We start from the raw sequence: 25,530 nt of genomic DNA, 5'->3' as shown, positions 1-25,530 counted from the left end.
TCTTGGATTCTAAAATCATTTTAATAATAGATTATTCTTGTAAATCATTGGTCTCTTTAGCCCCTGATCAAACAGACTACACCAGAAGAAAACCATTATTGGGATACTGAAAGCTGATCTTTGTACATTTGCCTTGTGCTTTCATAAAAGATCTGTCCTTTTGCAAGGATTAAACACAGTCCCTATTATATTTCCTTTTCCAGAAGAAATACTTTTCTTTAAGCCTGTATTATTCTTAAGGGAGTAAAAGTGCAGTATTGAGACATTTGCTGTTTCTTCTGATATTTGTATATCCTCAATTCAGTCTCTCTTAACTGTAACTTTTTTCTGATTTAATGGTTTAAAAACTATTTTAAAAATTGTCTCATCAATGATCATTGAATACAAATAAAGAAAATGTCATGCTCCACTGACTGGTTAAATGTTTCTGTGGAAATTTCAGTGTCAAATCACTTCAGAGACTTCAAGAGGTCAAACAAGTAGTAATCTTTAATTTCATATGTGTGCTTTCTTTTAATGTCAGCTCTCTAACTGTACATTTTGTGTAATGAGCTCTATTTATTCTTTTTTCACCATGTGAAAAAAGAATTGTGGTGGAATCTGAACCTGTAACTTTCTACCTTAAGTATGTATTGTGGGAAAAATCTAGTACAGCAATTTGTTTGCATATCTTTGTGATTGAATTCTGAACAAATTGACAAAACGGTTGAATTTTGTTTCTCTGCTGCTCAGCATAGACTCACAAGGTGCATATTGTTTTATGAGGGGAAAGTAACAGTGAACTAGAAATCTGTTAACACAAACCTCCTTTAAAATGCAATTCTCGATCACTTAAACCAAAAGGGGAGCATTACCTTTTAAAGACCTACACCTTGATTGTAATATTTTTTTCAGATCCTGAGATTGGGCCCTGTTAGATATTGAATATTAGATCTTGAAATTTTAGTTGCCTGGCTATGTGTTCTTGCCTAACTAGATGAGAAGTGTTTTTTATTTTCCTCAAAAAGAACAGGAGTACTTATGGCACCTTAGAGACTAACAAATTTATTTGAGCATAAGCTTAATTTTCCTGTCATTGATGAGGGTCCAGATACTTGCCAGTGTGGGAATGTGAGGGCAAGAATGAGATTTGCATTCAAACTGCTCAGTACCATTGAGCCAATATATACATCTGCCAAAATCATTCTGTCCCCAAAGTGTTCTGGGAAGCAACAGATTTTCTAGAAAAATTGGATGTATGTGACAGTGCTATATGACACCATACAGGGTCTGGAAGAATCAGGTTGTGATGTTGCAAATGCATAACATGGATATCAACATTGTTTTTCGTCAGGAATATTTACTACTGGTATTACGTGTTTTGGTGATGATACTTTGATAATTTTGCTATCTGACATGCTGATGAGCAAGAATTTTTTTCAATACCATAATCAGGTCCACCCTATTTATTAACTTCAGGTTAATCATGCTACTTTCAGGATTCATTGGCTTTGGGTGTAAATTTAGAGAACATAAGTTGTTTCTCTAGGAAACAGTTTTGATAAACGGCTTTGAATGTAGGAGACATCCCCCATTACCCTGTGGCATTGAAAGTGGGATGACTTCAGGTCAGTAGGACACAGAGGATTTGTAATTTGAAAGAGACCTGTGAGTTAAAGAGCTGATCTTGTGAAAGAGATTAATTAGGAAGGAGGAGTAGATACCAGGACCACAGTGAGTTAATGCCTTAATTCGTCACTGCATTCCTCTCAGCCTCCCTGAGCCTGAAAGTGGGACATTCTGACAGAAAATGTGGTGCTGAAAGCTACAGGTGGTTCATCTGCATAGACTGTTGGTATTCATGATTTGTAAGATGAGCCAAAAGGCTCAATCAGAATAAGGGCCCCATTGTGCAAGGTGCTATACAAACACACAGGGAGATATGGTCCCTGTCCCAAAGCACTAGTACAATCGAATAACTTTTTAAGTAACCTCAGCTTCCTGATTTAGCATTCTGATATATCTCAAATTTAACCTGGACGGTCATTGTGAGCAACTGTTTCTCCACATCCAGTACCCACAACTGTGGAATATTAATAGCCTCAGTTCTTTCTTCCATCCTGCTCAACATTTATATGAAGGTGTTGGGAGATCTGGGGAGACTACACAGGTTTTAGTGCCAGCAGACAACAGCCACCTCTATCTACATTATACACAGAGAGCACAGTCTCCTCGCTTTCTTAGCTGAAGTCAGCACCTTTATTAAAGCAATTGACTAAAATGGATCCCAGGAAACATTAAGGTGATGTTAGAAGAAGAGGAAAGCACCTAGAAGAACAAGTTTCCTCTGTAACACCACCCCAAACAGTTGAAAGCATCTGCACAGCGATTGTTAGATTGATCTGTTCCCTTGGGGTTCTTTTATGTTTCTCTGTGCTACTGGAGGCCCAAATAGTTGTGGCAGCAAAAAAAAAAAAAACCCATCCATCTGTGAGTGGCCAGAAGATTACGTTCCATCCTATTTGTGACCAGGTTTTGATTATTGCAACTCATCATATCTCAAAGAAAGCCATAGACACTGAAAAAACCTACAGCTAGTACAAAACACAGGAATTTATTTGCTTAAAGCACAGCTTGCTGTGAGCATATTACCCTGGTACTCTACTGTCTGTACTGCTTTCTCATTTAATTAAGTCCAGTTTCAAGGACTAACTAGAATAATGGTGCAAAGATCTGCAAGAGATTAGCCTTAGCTCCCTGAGAGCTCCTTTCCTTCCATGACCATAACTGTTGTGCAAGGTTACGTTCCACTGAAACTATGAAACTGTCAACCAGCAGAGGAAAGGTTTATGAGTGTGGGAGTCAGAATATTCAAGTGAGCAGGCCCCAGGCTGTAGAACTTGCTTCTGCAAGAGATGAGATGAGATGAAGACAGCAGTCATGGCTTCCAGAATTAAATGCAAAACACATTTCTTCAATATTCCTTTCTCTCCGTGAATTCTTCACACACACACACACACACACACACGCACGTATGTATACACACCTCTGTTGGTAGAAAGAGATTTTCTTTTTAAATCTTGGGAACTACTCAGATACTGTAGTGATAGAAGCCGTATACATAACCAGACAGATGAAAACCCTACAAGCTGGATATCCATACACACAATAAACAACCCTAGAGCCATTAGCTTATCCCGACTGAAAGGGTTGTGACAAAGATGAGCCCTGCAGCACTCTTATGTAAACAAAACTGTGTACTTTCCCTCCAGAGATAGGAAGATGATATGAGAGCTTATTAGTTTTGCATTGAGCCTGAAGGATGTTGACTATTCTTTCTTTCCTTTATGCTTTTAGTATGTCCTGAAAGTTTATTTCTTCTTTTCAGTTGCTTCTTACATGCACAATTTTTTTAAAAAAATTTGGCCACTGGGTGTCTCTGGCTCTCTGCTCTGACCCTGAAAAGTTTGTGTTGGTGTGACAGCACAGAGTATTAACGTAAAAAGTCTGTGTTGGCATGACAGCACAGCATGTTAACATGGAAAGAAATGTGGTTTCATATGCAAAATCTTTCTATAATTAAAATTTATCAACTTCATTTGTCAATGAAGAAAATACAAATACAGAAACCCAGAACTAGGAATCAGTCTCATATACCCATGGGATTCTATGCAGATGCAGGGGTTTATAATCAGTGGTTGCTGATTCAGGATTGGGCACTTTGGGCCACACCACCCCAGGGGGCGCATCAAGAAGCATTTTGCCTTGGGAAGGCAGTTCCTCCCAGAGCATCTTGGTGCTTAAAAGATGCATACCTGCCTATGTACCACTTTTGGGGATGCAACTTACTTCTCCTCCCTCTATCTTATGCAACCAGCCAGGTCTACTGACCCCATAGTGAGTAGCAGGTCCAGAAAAATGGCCCCATGTCCTCTCTGCTCATCACCTTTGGTGGCCTTTGCATGGATGGTGCAAGGGGTCGGAAGGCTCTTTGCACCCTCCCTTAACTGAGTAAGGGCCAGGCAGAATTTGACTCTGAACAGATAATATGTCATAGTGCCATCTAGGAATGCACCCAATTTGACAATATTTGTGGAGGTTCTTGTAAATAAATGTGTGTAGATGTTGCTATGACCTTGCAACTCAAGCTGAAGCTTGGGCTTTCAAGCCCACCCCCCCAGGCTTGAGAGCTTCAGCTCCAGCCCGAGCTGCAATGTCTACACTGGTATTTTTAGCACATTAGCTCAAGCCCCTCTACCACAAGTCCATCAACCCAAGCTGGGAGGCTTACTCCTAGAAGCACTGTAGACATACCCTTAGAGCAGTGGTTCCCAAACTTGTTCCGCCGCTTGTGCACGGAAAGCCCCTGGGGGGCCGGGCCGATTTGTGTACCTGCCATGTCCGCAGGTTTGGCCGATCGTGGCTCCGAGTGGCTGCGGTTCACCACTCCAGGCCAATGAGGGTGGGGCGGAAGGGCGGCCAGCACATCCCTTGGCTCTCGCCACTTCCCGCAGCCACCATTGGCCTGGAGCGGCGAACCGCAGCCACAATCAGCCGAACCTGCGGACGCGGCAGGTACACAAAGCGGCCCGGCCCGCCAGAGGCTTTCCCTGCACAAGCGGCAGAACGAGTTTGGGAACCACTGCCTTAGACTGAGCATCAGTTGGGTGGGTGGGAGGGTGGCAGCCTCCATGCAGAAACTAATACTTAGGACAGCTGCTCTTGTGAATTGAAATATAGGTTTGTCGGCCAGGAAGCTAATATGTTGAAATTTCTGAAACCTTTTCCATTTGTAGGAATGTGAGTGGGGAGACTGTATCGGGCTTATGGGAAGCTACTGAAAATAAAAATTCATGCTATATTGATATGATCTCTTGTGCTGCCAACAAAGCTGCATGTTTGGCCTGCCGAGTCCTGAGTAGAGCCTGCTCATGCTCTGGGTCAGATTCTCCTCTGACGTCCATTTACACCTGTGAAAAGTGGGTATAACATGTTACCAAGTCAGACTGATGTTTCATACCCACTTTGTGTGGGTGTGAATGATTGCACAAGGTACACAGCAGTGGAGAATCAGGCTTTCCTTTTTGTTTTATTTTGTTAACTTCAATAATCGAATGCCAAACCTTGGATCTGAATACCCTTGTAATATGGGGGAGAATTTGAAATCTGGCTCTGACTATCTTGCTTTGGGTCCTAGGCTGATTAATGTTGATTTATTATTATATTATTTTGCAAATTGTTTGTCACCTTTATGAATAAATAAGTTATAGCTTGTGTCCATCCTTCCTTCTGGTCCTTGTAAATGCACTTAGCACAAGGAAGCATTTGCTGGGCTTGAGAAAGAGAAGACGAATACCTCGTTGGGCCAGTAAATGCCTCGAACAGTTTCAGGCTTGAAAACAGTTGTTGCATTCTTCCATCTCTGCTCTTTTTCTTGTATTTATTTTTGACTCAGTGATTTCCCTCTGTTCAATATATAGTTAAGAAAAGCAAATGGCTTAAGGATGGAATCTCTGAGTTCCATCATAGGTACCCTTCTCAAAAGTTTTGTCAGTGGATGGAACAAAATGATGGAAGCTAGATAATGGTCTACAAAATCTTCTGTACTCGAGACTATATTATGAGATGCTTACTTGACCCTTTTCCTTAATGTTTCAGAATGTTTCCTCAGCCCTGGCTCCGGAACCAGGCCAACCTCCTGGTAATGGGCAAGATATAAAAAAGAAAAAGCAGGAAAAGAAGACTACAGAAAGATCTGGTGGTCAAGACGTCTTGAATCTTCTACCTGCAACTACTGCTGCTGCACAAGTGCCTGATAATGTCTCACCATTAACCACAAGGGCTGCAAGGTAGGAAATGGACTTTCTTTCTTCATATGGTCAATATTCAGAATGTAACATTAAGCTCTGTTATTTGAGAGATCGGGTGTGTGTTGTTGCTAGACTTTGTTAGTGGGCAATCAATATTTAAAATCTGTCTCACTCATGGACAATGAGATGGTCTGCAAAATAGCACATCAAAAAACAAAGGATATTAACATTAACTAAAATTATCTTTCTTTTTTAAATACATCATTGTAAATTAGTACTCTTTAGCTGCCATAATAACTCTTAATCTAAATCTCCTTTGCTCTTTGTTCATGCTAATAAAACTTTTCCTGGGACACAAAAATACTGAGAAATGTCTTTTAGGTGCTAAAATACGGCTAAGTGCAGTGGTATGTGTATAATACAGGTTTTAGAAAGGCCATAATTTAGGTCTAGATTCTGCCACCCTTACTCACATTGAGTGGTACTTTACTCTCTGAATAATCACAGTGGAGTCAATAAACTACTCAAGGAGTTAAGTACTATATGGTGTGATTAAGGATGGCAGAGGGTAACAGAATCTGGACTTCATTAAATAACACAGGGAGACTGCTTTCCCCTGAGACACTGATACCATCTAAGGAGAATTTGAATTCTACTTTCTGATGTTAGTAACGTTTTCAGCTGTTACAATGGGGAGACTGTTTAATGCCAGCATGATTTCAACAGGGTTGCATTCTTTCCAGATCATAAGCATGACTCAGGATGCAAACGATATCTATCATTCACAAGGAGTGGCAGGGATTTACTGGTGTGAGGGTAGGATTTTTGCAATTATATTTACATGGAAACTTCTTCAATAAGATAAAGTAGCCACCATTTGAGTGCATCCTTCTTGAGCAGTAATTAAATCCTATAATATACACATAGACTTTCCTCTTTCCCCACCAACAATAGCTTCCTTCTCTCTCTCTCTCTCCCTCTCAGCAGCTTTTTAAAATTTTTAATGTAAAAATTATGTTTAAAAAGGTGGTGCGTGAGATGACACAACGAAACACTGGAAACAATGATTATCGTTAAACATTAGAGATAAAAATAATTATTTTCATACGTATTACATTACATTATATTTTCATTCTTTTTACAGTCATATAGTGCTATAAATGTAACCACTTCCAATCCCTACCAAACATGCAACATGTTTTTTGACAGAACAAAAGTTGGCTGTCTGAACTGAGAGAGGCTGCTCTGCAGGTCCTCTGCAACACACCTCATGGATGGTCAGGTGGAGCAACCAATTTAGTTCTGTGGCTATACATCTGGGGCTGTCCTGCCCTGCTCACAGCCCCCTGGCTGCTGCTATTATTATTATTATTATTATTATTTATTACTATTTATTTGTATTCTTGTAGCACCTAGGAGCCCTCATTCATGGACCAAGACTCCACTGTACTAGGTCCTGTACAAACACAGAACAAAAAGTGCTAACAATCTAAGTATAAAACAAAAGACAACAGGTGGATATTGACAGACCATAGCAGAATCAGTATATGTGAGGTAGCTGCAAGTCAGTTGATCTCACCCACAATACGGTGCTTTTGTAGTGTACTCATTCTGGGAGCTATTATCTCTGTTTCCAGAGCCTATGGGAATTTGGCCCTTTGTGTTGTTTGTTATAATACCGATGCAAAATTCCTCTTAATGTAATCAGTATATCGTATAACATACAATTACATTAGTAAGGTGACTGTGAATTGGATGGTTTCAGAGTAGCAGCCGTGTTAGTCTGTATCCGCAAAAAGAACAGGAATACTTGTGGCACCTTAGAGACTAACAAATTTATTAGAGCATAAGCTTTCGTGGACTACAGCCCACTTCTTCAGATGCATACAGAATTGGATGTGAATTGGAGTTACTGTGCAAAGGTCAGGTAGTAGCAAATATGTTTTAACAGGAACTCCTTTACAAACACAGGTTTCAGAGTAGCAGCCGTGTTAGTCTGTATCCGCAAAAAGAAGAACAGGAGTACTTGTGGCACCTTAGAGACTAACAAATTTATTAGAGCATAAGCTTTCGTGGACTACAGCCCACTTCTTCGGATGCATATATGCATCCGAAGAAGTGGGCTGTAGTCCACGAAAGCTTATGCTTTAATAAATTTGTTAGTCTCTATATGCATCCGAAGAAGTGGGCTGTAGTCCACGAAAGCTTATGCTCTAATAAATTTGTTAGTCTCTAAGGTGCCACAAGTACTCCTGTTCTTCTTTTTACAAACACAAATTTCTCAAAACTGGTTCCTGACCCAGCAAGAGCCAAATAAAATAATCCAACACTGTAAAAACAATACAGTAACTCCTCACTTAAAGTGGTCCCTGTTAACGTTGTTTCGTCATGATGTTGCTGATCAATTAGAGAACATGCTCATTTAAAGTTGTGCAATGCTCCCTTATAATGTTGTTTGGCAGCCGCCTGCTTTGTCCACTGCTTGCAGAAAGAGCAGCCCGTTGCACCTAGCTGGTGGGGGCTTGGAACCAGGGTGAACTGGCAGCCCCCTATCAGCTCCCCGCTCGCCCAAGTTCCCTGTACGGCAGTCGCCCAGTAGGCTGTCAATTGCTGGCAGTTCAGCTGTCCCTCCCCACACTGCCATGTGCTGCTCCTTAGGGTTACCATATCTAATAAATAAAAAAAGAGGACCCTCCACGGGCCCTGGCCCCGCCCATTTCCCCACCCTAGCCCCACCCCAACTCTGCCCTTCCCCGCCCTAACTCCGCCCCTCCTCCCTCTCACTCCCAGCCATGGGGAAAGGGCTGACCCAGTGCTACCGGCTTCACGGTTTGCCGGGCAGCCCCCAGACCCTGCGCCCCCGGCCGGCGCTTTCCCAGCGCAGCTGGAGCCCGGGAGGGGAAGCGCCCAGCCGGGGGTGCAGGGTCTGGAGGCTGCCCGGCAAACCGTGAAGCCAGTAGCGCTCGGGCTTTGGGCAGCCCCTATGCCTCCGGACCCTGCGCCCCCAGCCGGGCACTTCCCCTCCCGGGCTCCGGTGGCGCAGGGTCCGGAGGCACGGGGGCTGCCCGAAGTCAGTAGCGCTCGGGCAGCCCGGCTCTTAAACAGAGCCGAGCTGCCTGAGCGCTACCGGCTTCGGGCAGCCCCCCTTGCCTCCGGACCCCGCGCCGCCGGAGCAGAGCAGCTGGAGCCGGGGAGGAGAAGTGCCTGGCCAGCGGCTCGGGGTCCAGAGGCAGGGGGGGCTGCCCGAAGCCGGTAGCGCTGGCTCGGGCAGCTCGGCTCTTAAAGTCTGAGAGGGGAGGAGCGGAACAGAGCAGCCGCGGGAGGGGAAGTGCCCGGCCGGCATTTTCCCGGACATGTTTGGCTTTTCGGCAATTCCCCCCGGACGAGGGTTTGATTGCCGAAAAGCAGGACATGTCCGGGAAAAACCGGACGTATGGTAACCCTATGCTCCTGCCCTCTGCCTTGGAGCTGCTCCCAGGAGCCTCCTGCTTGCTGTGCGGGGGATGGGAGGGGAGAGAGGGGACTAATGTCAGGGTGTCCCCCTCCCTCCTGCTCCTGCCCCCCGCTTACCCCATCTCTATAGAGTGGGGGGATGGGGACGACAGGGCTCAGGATGGAGGGAGCTTGCTGGCAACCGTTGCTGTCTCAACTTGCTGATCTACTTAAAAAGGCAATGTACTTAGAGTGGGGTCAGCGCACTTAAAGGGGCAATGCGCATCTCTCTCTCTCACACACACACAGGGTGTCTCTCTCTGTCTCTGTCTGCCATGCTGTCTCCCCTCCCTCCATTTGTGCTGCCTTGTAGAGTGTGAGGCTACATTAACAACATGGGCTGAGCCGAGTGCTAGTTCATCATTTAGCAGTAAGGCATTCCCTGGGAAATAATCCATCCTCTTCCACACTCTGACTTCACCACCTCAACCAAGCTTCACAATCATCATTGCTGTATATAGTATTAAATTGTTGGTTTAAAACTTATACTGTGTGTGTGTGTATATATATATATATATAATATAGTCTTTTGTCTGGTGAAAAAAATTTCCCTGGAACCTAACCCCTCCCCCCCCCCCCATTTACTATTTACATTAATTCTTATGGGGAAGTTGGATTCGCTTAACATCATTTCGCTTAAAGTCTCATTTTTCAGAAACATAACTACAAAGTTAAGTGAGGAGTTATTGTACTGCCCCAAACTATTCAAGATATTTATCAGGTTTCAGAGTAGCAGCCTTGTTAGTCTGTATCCGCAAAAAGAACAGGAGTACTTGTTGCACCTTAGAGACTAACAAATTTATTTGAGCATAAGCTTTCATGGGCTACAGCCCACTTCTTCGGATGCATAGAATGGAACATATATTGAGGAGATATAGATATACACATACAGAGAGCATGAAAAGGTGGGAGTTGTCTTACCAACTGTGAGAGGCCAATTAAGTAAGAGAAAAAAACTTTTGAAGTGATAATCAAGATAGCCCAGTACAGACAGTTTGGCAAGAAGTGTGAGAATACTTACAAGGGGAGATAGATTCAATGTTTGTCATGGGAATGGCTGAACCATTACAAACATTGAATCTATCTCCCCTTGTAAGTATTCCTACTTACGTGGAGGAGGAGGCGTGGGTGTGAACAGCGCTCCTGCACACAATGCTAACACCGCTCTTTGGGGGTGGAAGTTTTTTGTCAGCAGGAGAGCTCTCTCCTGTTGACAAACAGCGATTACACTGTGCGCCTTTTAGTTGCACGGCTGTAGCAGCAGAGCCATGTCGCTAAAAGCTGCATAGTGTAGATATAGCCTAAGAAGTAAGGCTTTGTCTACACTGGAACCTGATTGACAAAACTTTTGTGAAAAAAATCCCCCCCACTTCCCGAATGACAAAATTTTGCCGATGAAAAGCATGGGTGTGAACAGTGCTCCTGCCGACAAAGCTACTGCTGCTTGTTGAGGGTGGAAGATTTTTGTTGGCAGAAGAGCAGTCTCCTACCGACAAACAGAGGCTATACTGTATGCCTTGTAGTGGCACGGCTGTAGCGGCACAGCAGTGTCGCTAAAAGGTGCATAGTATAGATAGCCTGATGGCTTTCAAAGGCCTTGGCTACACTTGCAAGTTACAGCGCTGTAAAGCCTCTCCCAGCGCTGTAACTCACTCCCCATCCACACTGGCAGGGCACTTGCAGCGCTGTATCTCCCTGGGTACACCGCTGCAGGTACTCCACATCTCCAAGAGGAATAACAGCTGCAGCAGAGTGGCTACAACTCACGGGTGTGAGTGTAAACGCTTGCAGTGCTGTACTAATCACTTTGTCGAGTGGCCAATCCTCTCCATTGTACCACAGAGAAAAGCAAACAGTTTGCAGCTGGCTTTGAGTGAATAAATGAATGAGCAGGGGGCCGGGAGTTCGTAACTTGCAAAATAGAGAGCTGACATGCTCCAAAAAGCACTCTCTCTTCCCCCCACACTCCCTATCACAATCCACCCCACCCCCCCGTTTTGAAAAGTACGTTGCAGCCACATGAATGCTGGGATAGCTGCCCATAATGCACCGCTCCCAACACAGCTGCAAATGTTGCAAGTGTCGCCACACCACTGCACTGTCAGCTGCCAGTGTGGACAGACTGCAGCGCTTTTCCCTACTCAGCTGTACGAAGACAGGTTTACCTAGGGTTACCATATTTCAGCAAGCAAAAAAGAGGACGGGAGGAGCCCCGCCCTAGCCCCGCCCCTGCCCCTCCCACTTCCCGCCCCCCCCAAAACCCCCAACCCTCCCCCCGTTCCTTGTCCCCTGACTGCCCCCTCCTGGGACCCCTGCCCCTAACTGCCCCCCAGGACTCCACCCCCTATCTAAGCCTCCCTGCCTCTTGTCCCCTGACTGCCCCAACCCTTATCCACACCCCCACCCCCAGACAGACCCCTGGGACTCCCACGCCCCATCCAACCACTCCCCACCCCCTGACTGCCCCCCCCAGAACTCCCAATCCATCTAAACCCCTCTGCTCCCTGTCCCCTGACTGCTCCGATCCCTCTCCCCACTCCTGCTCCCTGACAGCTCCCCCCCAGAACTCCCACCCCCCCCACCCCCCCGCTCCTTGTCCCCTGACTGCCCCCTCCTGGGACCCCTGCTCCTAACTGCCCTCCAGAACCCCACCCCCTACCTAAGCCTCCCTGTTCCTTATCCCCTAACTGCCCCTTCCTAAGACCCCCCCCAACTGCCCCCCAGGACCCTACCCCCTATCTGTACCCTGACTGCCCAAAACTTTCTCCACTCCCCCCAAAAAGCCCCCCCCCGAACTCCCGACCCCCCCCATTTCTTGACTGCCCCCTCCAGAACCTCCCTGCCCCTTCTCCTGCCCCCTGGCCCCCTTGCTCAGAATAGGGTGTTGGGCTCTGTGCGAGCCGGACACGTGGCTGCGCTCCCCAGCACAACACACAACCCGGTCCCTGGCCCTGCACAGTGCTGCTGGAGCGGGGTGCGGGGCTGCCGGGGAGGAGGAGCTGCTGGCTCAGAATGCAGGGAGGGAGGGAGGGGGGGAGGAGCTCCTCTACAGCTGCTCCGGAGTCCAGCCCGTGACTTTCCTGCAGCCCTCCCAGCCGCTCGCTCTGCTCTGCCGGGGGAGGGGGGAAATCCCGGACATTTTGAGTGATTTACAAATTCCCCCGGACGCTATTTTTAGCACAAAAAGGAGGACATGTCCAGGTAAATCCGGATGAATGGTAACCCTAGGTTTACCTCACAGCGCTGTACAGCTGCAAGTGTAGCCAACGCCAAAGACTGTAGCCAAGGGAACCAGCTTTATAGCAAAAAAGGTTTACACAAGGGAGGCCAGTTTTAAAATCTGTTTGGTTGCTGTCTTGTGCCTGTTGTTGTGTTGAAGACTTTAAAATTCCATTGATTATCATGATTCAATACACACAATATTTTACAGAAAAAGAATCTTACGTCTTACTTTTGATGACCATAACTATACAAGTTATTCAAAGCACTCATGTAAGGTAGTTAAGTCCGAGAGAGTCTGTGACAAAACTCCACAACACACTATATATCTGCCCCAGAGTATCATTTAAATAGCAAAATTGGCAAGCAGCATGAAGAAACATCAACAGTCAAAACTGGCTTTAATAAGAAAATTTCCATCAAAATTAGTTGGATAAATAAATAGACATAGTTCCTGTGGGACAAATTCCCAGTTGTTCTTGGTAACAAAGTTAAGTTGATGAAGTGTTGCACTTTCTAACGATGCATGAATGAGTCTCTCCCGTGTGGAATCACTTTAATATCATTGATCAGGTCTGTACATGAAAACATGTTCTTTCTTGGATTAGTTCCGAATATCACGCAACGTGTCCATACTGTATGCATCTTCAAAATCAGTGAGGCCCCAGATGTGTCATTTACACTAGTTTAGCAAAATTAACTCAAGTTGTGATGTAAACTTGAGGAGGAGGAGAATTTCAAAGGCACATGTTTCTCTTCTCTTTTTATTATTGTGGTTAACACATACCACATGCAGTTATGCAGATTCTTTCCCTACTATATACAATCTCTTAGCCAGTTCATGGTTGGGTAATCATTATACAGTACACTTGCTTGGGATAACTAATGAAAATATACATTTCTTGTAAATTATTTTAAACATGTTGTAAATTACCATTTGAAGCATTATGTGGGCACTTCCTCCCTCATCTCTTTAATTTCCTGTTTCTAAAACTCAGTGTACTTTAGGGTCAGAGAGGGAAAGCAATTGGGTAGGATGGGGATTAATAATTGCTCGCACTATGTTTTAGATAGCATGGTAGCTAGCACATTTTTAAAGCCTCCAGGTATTATAAACTGGTGAAATGTGGGGTATATATTTGAAATTGCATCTCCACGCACACATCCTTTTTATTAGTGGTGCTCATTAGAATTGAGGAAAACTGTTTGTACCCACATCTATAACATAATTAACTTCCAAGATCTTGAGCATGTAGTAGTTCCTCCTTACTCTCTCTGCTGCTTCATTCCAAACTCCAAAGCATTATTGTGAAATTTATTTTCTCTTTTCAGTTATCAAAAAGCACCTTTTATCTTTATACAGTTTCAACATTTATACACTGTTAAGAAAAACACATACAAGTCCCCACTACAGTATCTATGTGTGGGCCCTTTCAAGTTCAACCCATTACCAATTATGTAACAAAATTGGAAGGTCAGTGGAAAGATGGTATTGTAATTAAAACATGGGATTGAGAAATGTGTTCTAGTCCCTGCTCAAGGCTTGTCTACACGGTACAGCAATGCACACTATGTGGGTGTGATTTCTAAAGTTCGCGGATGTGTTGTGCATTAATTGGTCCATGCAGACTGAGCTGGTGCATACTAAAGGTTTCCTAGTACACTTTAACATAGTGCTGAAACAGTGCTACATTAATGCACACGAGGGAGCCCTTAATGCGCACTGTTAAGGTCTACATGTTAGCGTTAGAAATCACACACCCATAGTGCACTTTACTCCACGAAATAGACAAACCCCCAAATGGGTCAGTCTGGGCAAGGCACTAAACCTCTCTGTGCATCATTTTCTGCATCTGTAAAATGAGGATGGTAATACTTTGGGTACGTCTTCACTACCCGCTGTATCGGCGGGTAGCAATCAATTTATCCGGGATCGATATATCGCGTCTCGTTAAGATGCGATATATCGATCCCTGAACGCGCTCCCCGTCGACTCCGAAACTCCACCGGAGCGAGCGGCGGTAGCAGAGTCGACGGGGGAACCGCGGTCGTCGATCCCGCGCCGTGTGGACCCCAGGTAAGTCGATCTAAGATACTTCAACTTCAGCTATGTTATTCACGTAGCTGAAGTTGCGTATCTTATATCGATCTCCCCCCCAGTGTAGACCAGCCCTTTATTAACATGGGTGTTGAAAGGCTTAAAACGCTGATATTTGTAAAGGAGTTTGACATCCTCAAATGAGTCCTTAAGGTGGAAAATGTTCTAAAGAGCAACAACTGATATCTCAGAATCTCTGCACAGCTCAGCAGTGAACTGTAGGCTAACATTATTGTTGCATTCTTAAAGAAGATAGCTGGGAGCAATGCAAAAAGTTCAAGCACAGTAAATCCATGCAAGAGTTCAGAGGAAATAAATGGATTTTCAAAACAATTTTCATGATATTACCCCCCCCCCAATTCTTTTTAAAATTGAAACTTAATCAAAATGTTGAAACTTGATACATTTGACCAGCCTTTGGATTTATAGAAAAAAATGAAGGGTGGGGGGTGGGGAATTTGCAAATATAATTTCAAATTTGGGGGAGGCTTGGTTTGTTTAAATCTGAAAAATTTCAACCAACTCTTGTCAAAATGATTTCTAGACATTTTTTTAAACTACATTCACTATGGGCCAAATCATCCTGCTATCCTCCCAGTTTTTGTCATGGAGAGGATGAAATGAGAGGGCATTTCAAAACCTGCTCAAAAGGCCATAAATCTGTTTGAGGGAGGAAACTGAGTTTATCTGCATAGCAATGTTTCCCTCCACTTTTCAAAGCCCATGGGGGCCCCCTCTACATTAATTCCACATCGTTAGAGAGCTCCTTGGGGTTGGGAGCTGTAGCTAGGCAGAAAGGTGTGTGCAGAAATGTTCTCAGCAGTATCATCTCCCAGCAGATCTGGAGAGGAATGCTGTCCTTGCTATTCCTGCAAGTTTTCATTCTTCTGCTGCAAACTTCCTCGGAGTATTTTTTATTCCAGCCATTCAGATGTGAAAAACCACTGCAGCCAGCCTTCAGATAGGTCTTTGCCACTATGTGGGGACAGAGGAGACCCAGGAAGTTTCTCACAGGGTCTGTCCCTTATGGGTTTTTCTAGAGACCCACAGATCTCAGGACATCTTAGGAGTGGAGTTTTGTCATTCTGTTGCCTGCCAAATCCTACCCACAAGAGGAGACAATGTATAGGAAACAATGCTATCACATTTTCTGCTTAACTATGACCTTCCTGTGGCTTTTGATGGGTTAATGAATGATCTGGCTTACTATAATTATGGTGAGGTTTCTCATGAATATATAGAAATCAAGTTCACATTCTGTAAAGCATATGGGCTACATTCTGCTCTCAGTTTTTTGCATTGACTTCAGTGGAGTTGCTCGGTGATAACAAGAGCAGAATTTGATCCTGTCAATGTACTAATTTCAAAGGTTATCAGGAAGAATGTGATGATATTTTGAAAATGTTCTATAAAAACTTGATAGACTCTTGTTATCTTGAGATAAATAACAGCAAATATATTTGTAAAAACCCATGTAGTGAGTGTTTCTCTTTTTCCTGCTCCAGTTCTGGCAGAGAAAGCTGGGCAGTAGTATCTGATTTCAAGAAAGGGGAACCCCAGCAAGGAGTTGGGCCCAATAATCTTCTTTTTGCTGGTCTGGATATTAGTGAAGATGCACGTTCTCAGATCCCAGCTATAAGCAGGTATAGAAATGCTAAGTGTGAATGAAAAATAACAGAACTGCTTTAGCTGACATGTGGCATGAGTTTGAGATACCTTATATTAATATCAGCAGTTCTTGTGTGTGGGCTTTCCAAACAATAAGTTCATTGAAGAAGCAAAGGATTACGAACAATTGCTTTGGTTTAAAACTACAATTTGATACACTTGACCGGTTTTAATTATGATTTAAAACCCTCAATGCCAAGAAGTACTAAAATTTCATATTCTCCTTCCCTCTATCTTCCAAAGGCAGTTTATTTAATGGTAAACATACCACTTTTTTGGTAGCTTTTCATGGTCTGAAATGCCAAGCCACCCCAAATGTATGCTTTGTAGTAGTTGGTTGAGACAACTTGACATTTTGGTATGGAAAATTTTGATTTTTTTTAAACTATGGGATGAAAATTTAGGAAAGAATAATTCTTGTTTCAGAAGGCATCCTGGATGGTAGAGGGTAATTTGGGCAAAAAAGCTTTCAGTAGCCCCAACTCTTTAAATTGCTGGCACATAGCCAGTTATGTTTTCTTTAAACTATTACATCCTGGCAAAATTAAAACAATGACAATAAAAGGAAGAGACCTGATGTTCACAAATATTTCAGACTCCAGTTTGTTTATTTTAAACTCTCATTCTTTCATACTACTTTAACCACATCTTTTCCATGCACGTGGATAGACCTAAACAGAAAAGCTGTATAACAATCTGTAAAATGTTTTAATACTCATTGTGCATGGCCTGCATTCTCCTGTTAGAATATCAGTGTGTAACATATGGAAAAAACAATTTTTACTGGAGAGGCACTTATTTTCAGCATGGAAGGAAAGGTTCCAATTTTAGATTCTATTTCCCTTTTATAGTACTAAATATCCTCTTTAACAGCAATTATTCTTTACTCGCCATTCATCTCTTCAGATGCAGTAGGACTGTTGGGGAATTGTTAACCAATCCCAAACTTTGCCTTGGCCTTGATGTAACTAACACATGTAAATAACACTGATTTCCCCCAGTACATTCACAGCGGGGACTCTGCTCACACCTCCATTGTACCAAGGAAAGGTAATACAGATCAAGAGCATCTCTTTAAGAAAATCTCAGTAGCAGCCATGGCCAAGGGAGGCTCCTTTGAAGCCTGCTGTCAGAGTCCCAGAGCAAGTGCTTAGGCAGAAGGCTTCTGCATGGATGATCTTAGCCTCATGCTAGTCCTGTGGGATCCTCAGTTTGGAGGTCAGCTCTGTGCTACAAAGAGTTAAGCATCAGCAGGAGGTTTCAAGTTGCCATGCATCCTGCAAGACCTTATTCAGTGCCACATTTTCTGTGGCACTTAGGCTGTCTCTCACACAGAGACTGGGGACCAGTTGCTGTGACTGGGAATTCAACCAGGCTAGATTACAGCATCATGAATATGTAGTTAACTAACAAAAAATAATGTATAAAGTAAACGAAGTTATCCTGAAGCCTTCCTTAATCACCATTAGAATACTGTAGGTGGTAAAACAAGTTTTGTAACTTGGCCGGAGTCAGGAGGTAGAACTACACAGCTAATAGTTCGGGCATTGTCTCTTAAAGTCCCTGAAGTGTTTACCAAGAGATGTCTTCTCTTGAGCCTTTGGTTCACCTTTCTTCTTGTTTTCCCATCATCCCTGTTGATTTAACCCCTATATGTCATACAATAAACATTTAAATATTTAACCCAATACAGTTATGCAGTAAATATCCCAACAGCCAGGTCAACATACAGTGTTTAATAAATTACAAAGCAGTCCACTTCTGTCACAGTATGTTCTAAAAGGTGTAGCAGCTGCATACTTTTAACTTTTGTAGTGACAGGGCTCTTTAAATGTTCAACTGCAAGCAAGCTATATTTCTCTGCACTTCTGTCTTATGCAAAATAACTTTATTATTATTTGAGACTATAGTTTTAGGGTAATGTTTATATGTTTGAAACTTTAGGCTCAATCCTGCAAAGACTCAAGCATATGCTTAACTTGAAGCATTTGAGTAATCCCCATTGAGCACATTTTAATGGAATGGGATTCTCACACGCTTAAAGTTAAACATGTGCATAGATCTTTGCAGGATTACAGCCTGATGTATCTTTCAGTGAATGCAACAACTAATTTTAGCAAAATTCCTTTGCATGCCTTAAGCTATACTGAAGCAATGAAGACCTACTTTATGTTCTTTTACACTTTCTCATTTGCATGTACCTGTGTTTCTCATTTTAAATATTACCATTTGGTATGAATTGTCCTTTAAGGATACCAAGCAAAAACAGATTATGTACAAAGAAAGACCAAGGGTAAGTTTATACTTACTTCTGGGTTCGGCTGTAAGCAATCGATCTTCTGGGATCGATTTATCGCGTCTTGTCTAGACGCGATAAATCGATCCCGGAAGTGCTCGCCGTCGATGCCGGTACTTCTGCTCCACGAGAGGAGTACGCGGAGTCGACGGGGGAGCCTGCCTGCCACGTGTGGACCCGCGGTAAGTACTTTGTAGTTCGAACTAAGGTACTTCGACTTCAGCTACGTTATTCACGTAGCTGAAGTTGCGTATCTTAGTTCTAACTGGGGGCTTAGTGTGGACCAGCCCCAAGTAACCCCAGTTGAGGATGTACATTTATTTTACATTAGTAAAGGACTTTCAGGGGTATAGCATCTTTTAATCATGCCACATTACTGAAATAATGGAAGTATACCGTATATATATATTCCCTCCTTGTAATTACTGATGAATAATATTGTTTCACAGAGGTTGGATTATAGCTAGGAAATATGTTTTTTAACTCCTCTATTGCAGCCCAGAATAAAAAATGAAGACAAACTGGCATATGGTAGAAGAAGACATAGAGTAAGAACTAGTTATCTATGTTGTCAGTACAACATATGCTATCATTGTCAGTTTGATTCTGTGTAGGATACTCTTAAGGTTTAAAACTTATATACAAATCATACGTGTCTTTAGGGTGACCATATAGCAAATGTGAAAAATCGTGGGGAGTAGGGGAGAATAGGTTGCCTATATAAGACAAAGCCTCTAATATTGGGAGTCTGGTCACCCTACTTGTCTTACTGGCATGAATAAGATAGGCAAGATTTTTCCCTTAGTCCAAACACCAGGGCCATAAAGGGATATTTGTGGGCTATAATTCATACACCGTATTAAACAATTTGGCTTGCAGATTTTCAAGAAAAAAAATCTGCTCTGGTGAATTAGCCTGCTAATTTAGCTCTTAAAAATAGCTACCCACATGGCATTAGACAGATCAAGAACTCACAAATCCATATTCAAGAAAATGAAACCACTCCACACTTGTTTACAGATGTTTGACCTTACACAATGTGGACTCTGCAAATATGAGTCTGTTGTGATGTCACATGCATTTGTCAGGTCTCCAAGATACTCCAGTCAACAGCAGGACTCTATTAGAATTTATGCCCTTGACACTTTTTCTTTATCTGAGCCTGAGTTCTTCATTTCTAATTCCCCACCATTAATCTTTTTAACTATTGAGCTGTTGGATAATTCAGTTCATAATCTGGGGTTAATGTGTTGGCAACACTATTAAATTATATCTATCATTATATAAGTGCCTGTAAGTACCATCATTTTCCACACCTCCCAGTTCTCACTCTCATGGGGGTTAATTTTTGCCACCTCTGAGCTATGTAGCTAGGCTAACCCAAGTTTTAGGTGAAGACCAGACTTAGGCAAGTAACAACTTCCACTAAATAATTTCTTTAAGAAAGAGGTGAACTGCTAAGGGAACAAAAATCTAAAATGAAAATTGACTTAATCCCGGGTAGGTGGTGGTTGCCCTACCTCCCCCAGCCAGGCAGTGGGATGCATTTAGCACAGAAATAATTTTTTATTAATTGAAATTATTTCCTTCCTTAGTGAAATCCCATTGGCATATTCTGGTTTGCTGAGAGTATCCTTTTGGGACATCACTGATACCGGATATCTCATTGCCATTCATTTTACCATTAATGTCACTGAATGATACATTCTGAGGTATTTTTAGAGAGCTGAAAGTGCCAGGAGTATGTCACAGTGGAGAAAATAATTTTTAAAACCCCTTAATGTTATCAATTCACTTTGTAAATTAATACTGATTGATTGATTGATTCCCTGCAGCTTGGTTAATAGAATTAAGCACACATTCTGGTCTTGACTGCGATTTTACTTTTGACTTGTAGTTCATCTTTAAGACATGCAAATCCAGGTGGCTGGCCATTTAAAGTTGTTGAGCCTTGAAAAGAAACCAGTCTTATAAAAAACAAATCTTGGGGGATTTGGGGAAACTATTTTGTAGTGTTTAGGAATAGGGTAGTATTCTGGAACTTGCTTATAAGGAAGTAATTGGTCCTAGAGGACAGTTTCACAGTACAAAGACAACAAAGAGTCTGGTGGCACCTTAAAGACTAACAGATTTATTTGGGCATAAGCTTTCGTGAGTATAAACCTCACTTCTTCGGATGCATAGAGTGAAAGCCTATCCGAAGAAGTGAGGTTTATACTCACGAAAGCTTATGCCCAAATAAATCTGTTAGTCTTTAAGGTGCCACCAGACTCTTTGTTGTTTTTGTAGATACAGACTAACACGGCTACCCCCTGATACTTGACAGTACAAAGAGAGATTTTTACTACAGCTGCAATAGCAGTTTGCACCTTGTAGTGCATTACAACAATCTGAGGTTTCCATTCTACTTCACTAGTCACCTGAGCAGGGCCGGCTCCAGACACCAGCTCAGCAAGCAGGTGCTTGGGGCGGCCAAGGAGGAGGGGCGGCACGTCGGGCTCTTCAGCGGCAATTTGGCGGCAGGTCCCTCGGTCCCTCTTGGAGGGAAGGACCTGCCGTCGAAGTGCCACTGAAGAAGAAAGCGGCGCGGTGGAGCTACCACCGAATTGCCGTTGATCGCGATCGCGGCCGTCTCCCCCCCCCCCCCGCCACTTGGGGCTGCAAAAACCCTAGAGCCGGCCTGCACTTGAGGCTCAGTGTGGTATAGTAGTGGACTAAATGTAGACCTACTACCAGCTAGGCAATAGTAAGTTCTAAACCATTTTGTCACTGACTCAATGTGTGACTCTGAATAAGTCACTTCCCTTCTCTGCCTGGGGTCTTCCATGTGCACAGTGGAGAAAATAATACTCACATACATCACAGGTATTGCAAGAATTAATTAGTTAGGGTCCAGTTAGAGTTGCCACTTCTGAAGTACAAAAAACGAGGACAACCCGGATGATCCTGAGCTTATAAAACTGGAACGTTTACAATGTGTACTGAGCACTCTTACAGATTTCCCAGACAGCTACCTCAAAAAAGGGATGATCCTGGGAAAACCTGGACAGTGGCAACCTTAACTCTAATCCATGCCCATCCTTGCAGAAGATGCTCAGCACTTCAGAGGAAGTCAGGCGTTAAAGTTTGTCCAGTGCTTTGAGCGTGTAAAGCACAGTATACCATTTCTAAATACAGTAACTCCTCGCTTAACATTGTAGTTATGTTCCTGAAAAATGCGACTTTAAGCAAAAGGATGTTAAGCGAATCCAATTTCCCCATAAGAATTAATGTAAATAGGGGAGGGTTAGGTTCCAGGGAAATTTTTTTCACCAGACAAAAAATTATATATTATATAGATATACACACAGTATATGTGTTAAACAAACAATTTAATACTGTTCACACCTATGATGATTGTGAAGCTTGGTTGAGGTAGTGAAGTTAGAGGGTGGAAGAGGGAGGGATATTTCCCAGGGAATGCCTTGCTGCTAAATGATGAACAAGCACTCGGCTGAGCCCTCAAGGGTTAACACGTTATTAATGTAGCCTCTCACACAAGGCAGCACGAACACGAGGGAGGGGAGACAGCATAGCAGACGGAGACAGACACACACCTTGTGTGTGGGAGAGAGAGAGAGAGAGATGCACACTGCCCCTTTAAGTAACCGGACCCACTCTTAAGTGCATTGTCTTTTTAAGTGGATCAGGAAGTTGAGACAGCAGCTGCTGCCCCAAGCTCTCTATGTCTCTCTCCGTCCGTGTCCCCTCCCTGCTCTATATGGAGAAGGGGTAAGCGAGGTGCAGGGGGGGACGACACCCTGACATTAGCCTCCCTCCTCTTCCCCCCCTGCCCAGCAAGCAGGAGTCTCTGGAGCAGCTCCAAGGCAGAGAGCAGGGAGCAGCACATGGCAGTGGGACAGAAGGATAGCTGAACTGCTGGCAATTGATAGCCTGCTGGGTGGCTGCAGCACAGGGAACTTAGGGTAGTGGGGAGCTGATAGAGGGAGCTGATAGGGGGGCTGCCGGTCTACCCTGGTTACAAGCCCCCACCAGCTAGCTGTAATGGGCTGCTCTTCCTGCAAGCAGTGGACAAAGCAGGCAGCTGCCAAATGATGTTAGAAGGGAGCATTGCACAACTTTAAATGAGCATGTTCTCTAATTGATCAGCAACGTAACAACGAAACAACGTTAACCGGGACGACTTTAAGTGAGGAGTTACTGTATTATAAACTGAGTTTTACTACCTCTGAATTCATTATGAGCATGTTTCTGGCAGATATAAACAGTTGGTATTTTCCCACACCACACCAAATATTCCCACCAACACATAGGTTTCCAGTCTTTCCCAGCACCCTGAAATGTATGGTGTATTGTTAGTGATTTAAAGTAGGGCTGTTAAGTGATTTAAAAAATTTATTGCGATTAATCGTGCAATTAAAAAAATTAACCGGGATTAATTGCAATGTTAAACAATAATAGGATACCATTTATTTAAATATTTGTGGATGTTTTCTACATTTTCAAATATATTTATTTCAATTATAACACAGAATACAAAGTGTACAGTGCTCATTTTATATTTATTTTTATTACAAATATTTGCATTGTAAAAAACAAAAGAAATAGTATTTTTCAGTTAACCTAAAACAAGTACTGTAGTGCAATCTCTTTATCATGAAAGTTGAACTTACAAATGTAGAATTATGTACAAAAAATCCTGCATTCAAAAATAGAGCAACGTAAAACTTTAGAGCCTACAAGTCCACTCAGTCATATTTCTTGTTCAGACGATCGTTCAGACAAACACGTTTGTTTACATTTGTAGGAGATAATGCTGCCTAGTTCTTGTTCAAAATGTCACCTGAAAGTGAGAACAGTCGTTCTCATTGCACTGTTTTAGCTGGCGTCACAAGATATTTACATACCAGATGCACTAAAGATTCATATGTCCCTTCACGCTTCAACCATCATGCAGATGATGGGTTCTGCTCGATAACAATCCAAAGCAGTGTGGACTGATGCATGTTCATTTTCATCATTTGAGTTAGATGCCACCAATAAAAGGTTGATTTTCTTTTTTGGTACTTCGCATTCTTTAGTTTCCTCATCGGAGTGTTGCTCTTTGAAGACTTCTGAAACCATGCTCCACATCCTGTCCTGATCAGATTTTGGAAGGCACTTCAGATTCTTAAACCTTGAGTCGAGTGCTGTAGCTATCTTTAGAAATCTCACATTGGTACTGTGATGGGTTGGATCACAGAAACCCCCTTGGGAGCTGCCACCCGATATACCAAGACTACCTCTATTCCTGTTTTCCCTGCCAGCTCAGGACCCCAGCACCCTGTCTTGCTGAGCCAGACACTCCCGTCTGCTCCAACACAGACCCAGGGTCTGAATCACTTGTCCCAAAGCTGCAAGTTTACCTGAAAACAGCTCACAGAAGTGTGCTTGTCTTTAGCACTCAGATGCCCAACTCCCAATGGGGTCTAAACCCAAATAAATCCGTTTTACCCTGTATAAAGCTTATACAGGGTAAACTCATAAATTGTTCACCCTCTATAACACTGAGAGAGAGATATGCACAGTTGTTTGCTCCCCCAGGTATTAATACATACTCTGAGTTAATTACTAAGTAGAAAGTGATTTTATTAAATACAGAAAGTAGTATTTAAGTGGTTCCACTTAGTAACAGACAGAACAAAGTAAGTCACCAAGCAAAATAAAATAAAATGCGCAAATCTATGTCTAATCAAACTGAATACAGATAATCTCACCCTCAGAGATGCTTCAGTAAGCTTTTTCTCAGACTGGACACCTTCCAGGCCTGGGCACAATTCTTTCCCCTGGTACAGCTCTTGTTGCAGCTCAGGTGATAGCTAGAGGATTCTTCATGATGGCTCCTCTCCCGCTCTGTTCTCTTCCACCCCTTTATATATCTTTTGCATAAGGCGGGAACCCTTTGTCCCTCTGGGTTTCCAACCCCCCCCTCACTGGAATAGCACCCAGGTTAAAGATGGATTCCAGGTCAGGTGATATGATCACATGTCACTGCAAGACTTCATTACCCACTTGCCAGCACACACATATAAAGGAAGACTAACAGGTAAACACAGCCATCTGCAGACAATGGTCCTGGTTAATGGGAATCATCAAGATTTCAAACAACTATTAATGGCCCACACTTTGCATAATTACAATAGGCCCTCAGAGTTATGTTTTATATTTATAGTTTTAGATACAAGAGTGGTACATTTATACAAATAGGATGATCTCACACAGTAGATTATAAGCTTTGTAATGATACCTTACAAGAGACCTTTTGCATGAAGCATATTCCAGTTAAATTATATTCACTTATATTTTTATAAAACTATATAGACTGCACAACGTCACAGGTACCTTCTTTGTGTTTTGTCAAATCTGCAGTGAAAGTGTTCTTAAAATGAACAACATGCTGAATCATCACCCAAGACTACTATAACATGAAATATATGGCAGAATGCGGGTAGAATAGAGCTGGAGACATACAATTTTCCCCCAAGGAGTTCAGTCACAAATTTAATTAACACTTTTTTTTTTAACGAGCATCATCAGCATGGAAGCATGTCCTCTGGAATGGTGGCCGAAGCATGAAGGGTCATACGAATGTTTAAGATAGCTGGCAGGTAAATAGCTTGCAATGCCGGCTACAAAAATCCCATGTGAACGCCTGTTCTCACTTTCTGGTGACATTGTAACTAAGAAGCGGGCAGCATTATCTCCCATAAATGTAAACTAACTTGTTTTGTCTTAGCAATTGGCTGAACAAGAAGTAGTACTTGTATGAAGTGAATTGAAAAATATGGTTTCTTTTGTTTATCATTTGTACAGTACAAATATTTGTAATCTAAATAATAATATAGTGTGAGCAGTGTACACTTTGTATACTGTGTTGTAACTGAAATCAATATATTTGAAAATGTAGAAAAACATCCAAACATATTTAA

At 42.8% G+C, this 25,530-nt stretch overlaps 1 protein-coding gene across 13 annotated transcripts in view; it reads left to right on the top strand.

The window, feature by feature from the left end:
- Positions 1 to 25,530, top strand: part of TACC2 (transforming acidic coiled-coil containing protein 2) — a 186,740-nt gene that overhangs the window by 13,722 nt on the left and 147,488 nt on the right. For 12 of the 13 annotated variants that reach the window (XM_054033671.1, XM_054033666.1, XM_054033670.1 and 9 more), the window contains 2 exons: positions 5,638 to 5,828; positions 16,104 to 16,241. In XM_054033671.1, the coding sequence (XP_053889646.1) occupies positions 5,638 to 5,828; positions 16,104 to 16,241 (329 nt within the window). The remainder of the gene's footprint in view (positions 1 to 5,637; positions 5,829 to 16,103; positions 16,242 to 25,530) is intronic. The other variant, XM_054033674.1, reaches the window with a different exon arrangement.

The sequence above is a fragment of the Malaclemys terrapin genome, chromosome 7 (assembly GCF_027887155.1).
Source record: "Malaclemys terrapin pileata isolate rMalTer1 chromosome 7, rMalTer1.hap1, whole genome shotgun sequence".
Classification (NCBI taxonomy): Eukaryota; Metazoa; Chordata; order Testudines; family Emydidae; genus Malaclemys; species Malaclemys terrapin.
The sequence above is the reverse complement of the archived record's forward strand: the minus strand, read 5'-3'. Positions and strand labels throughout refer to the sequence as shown.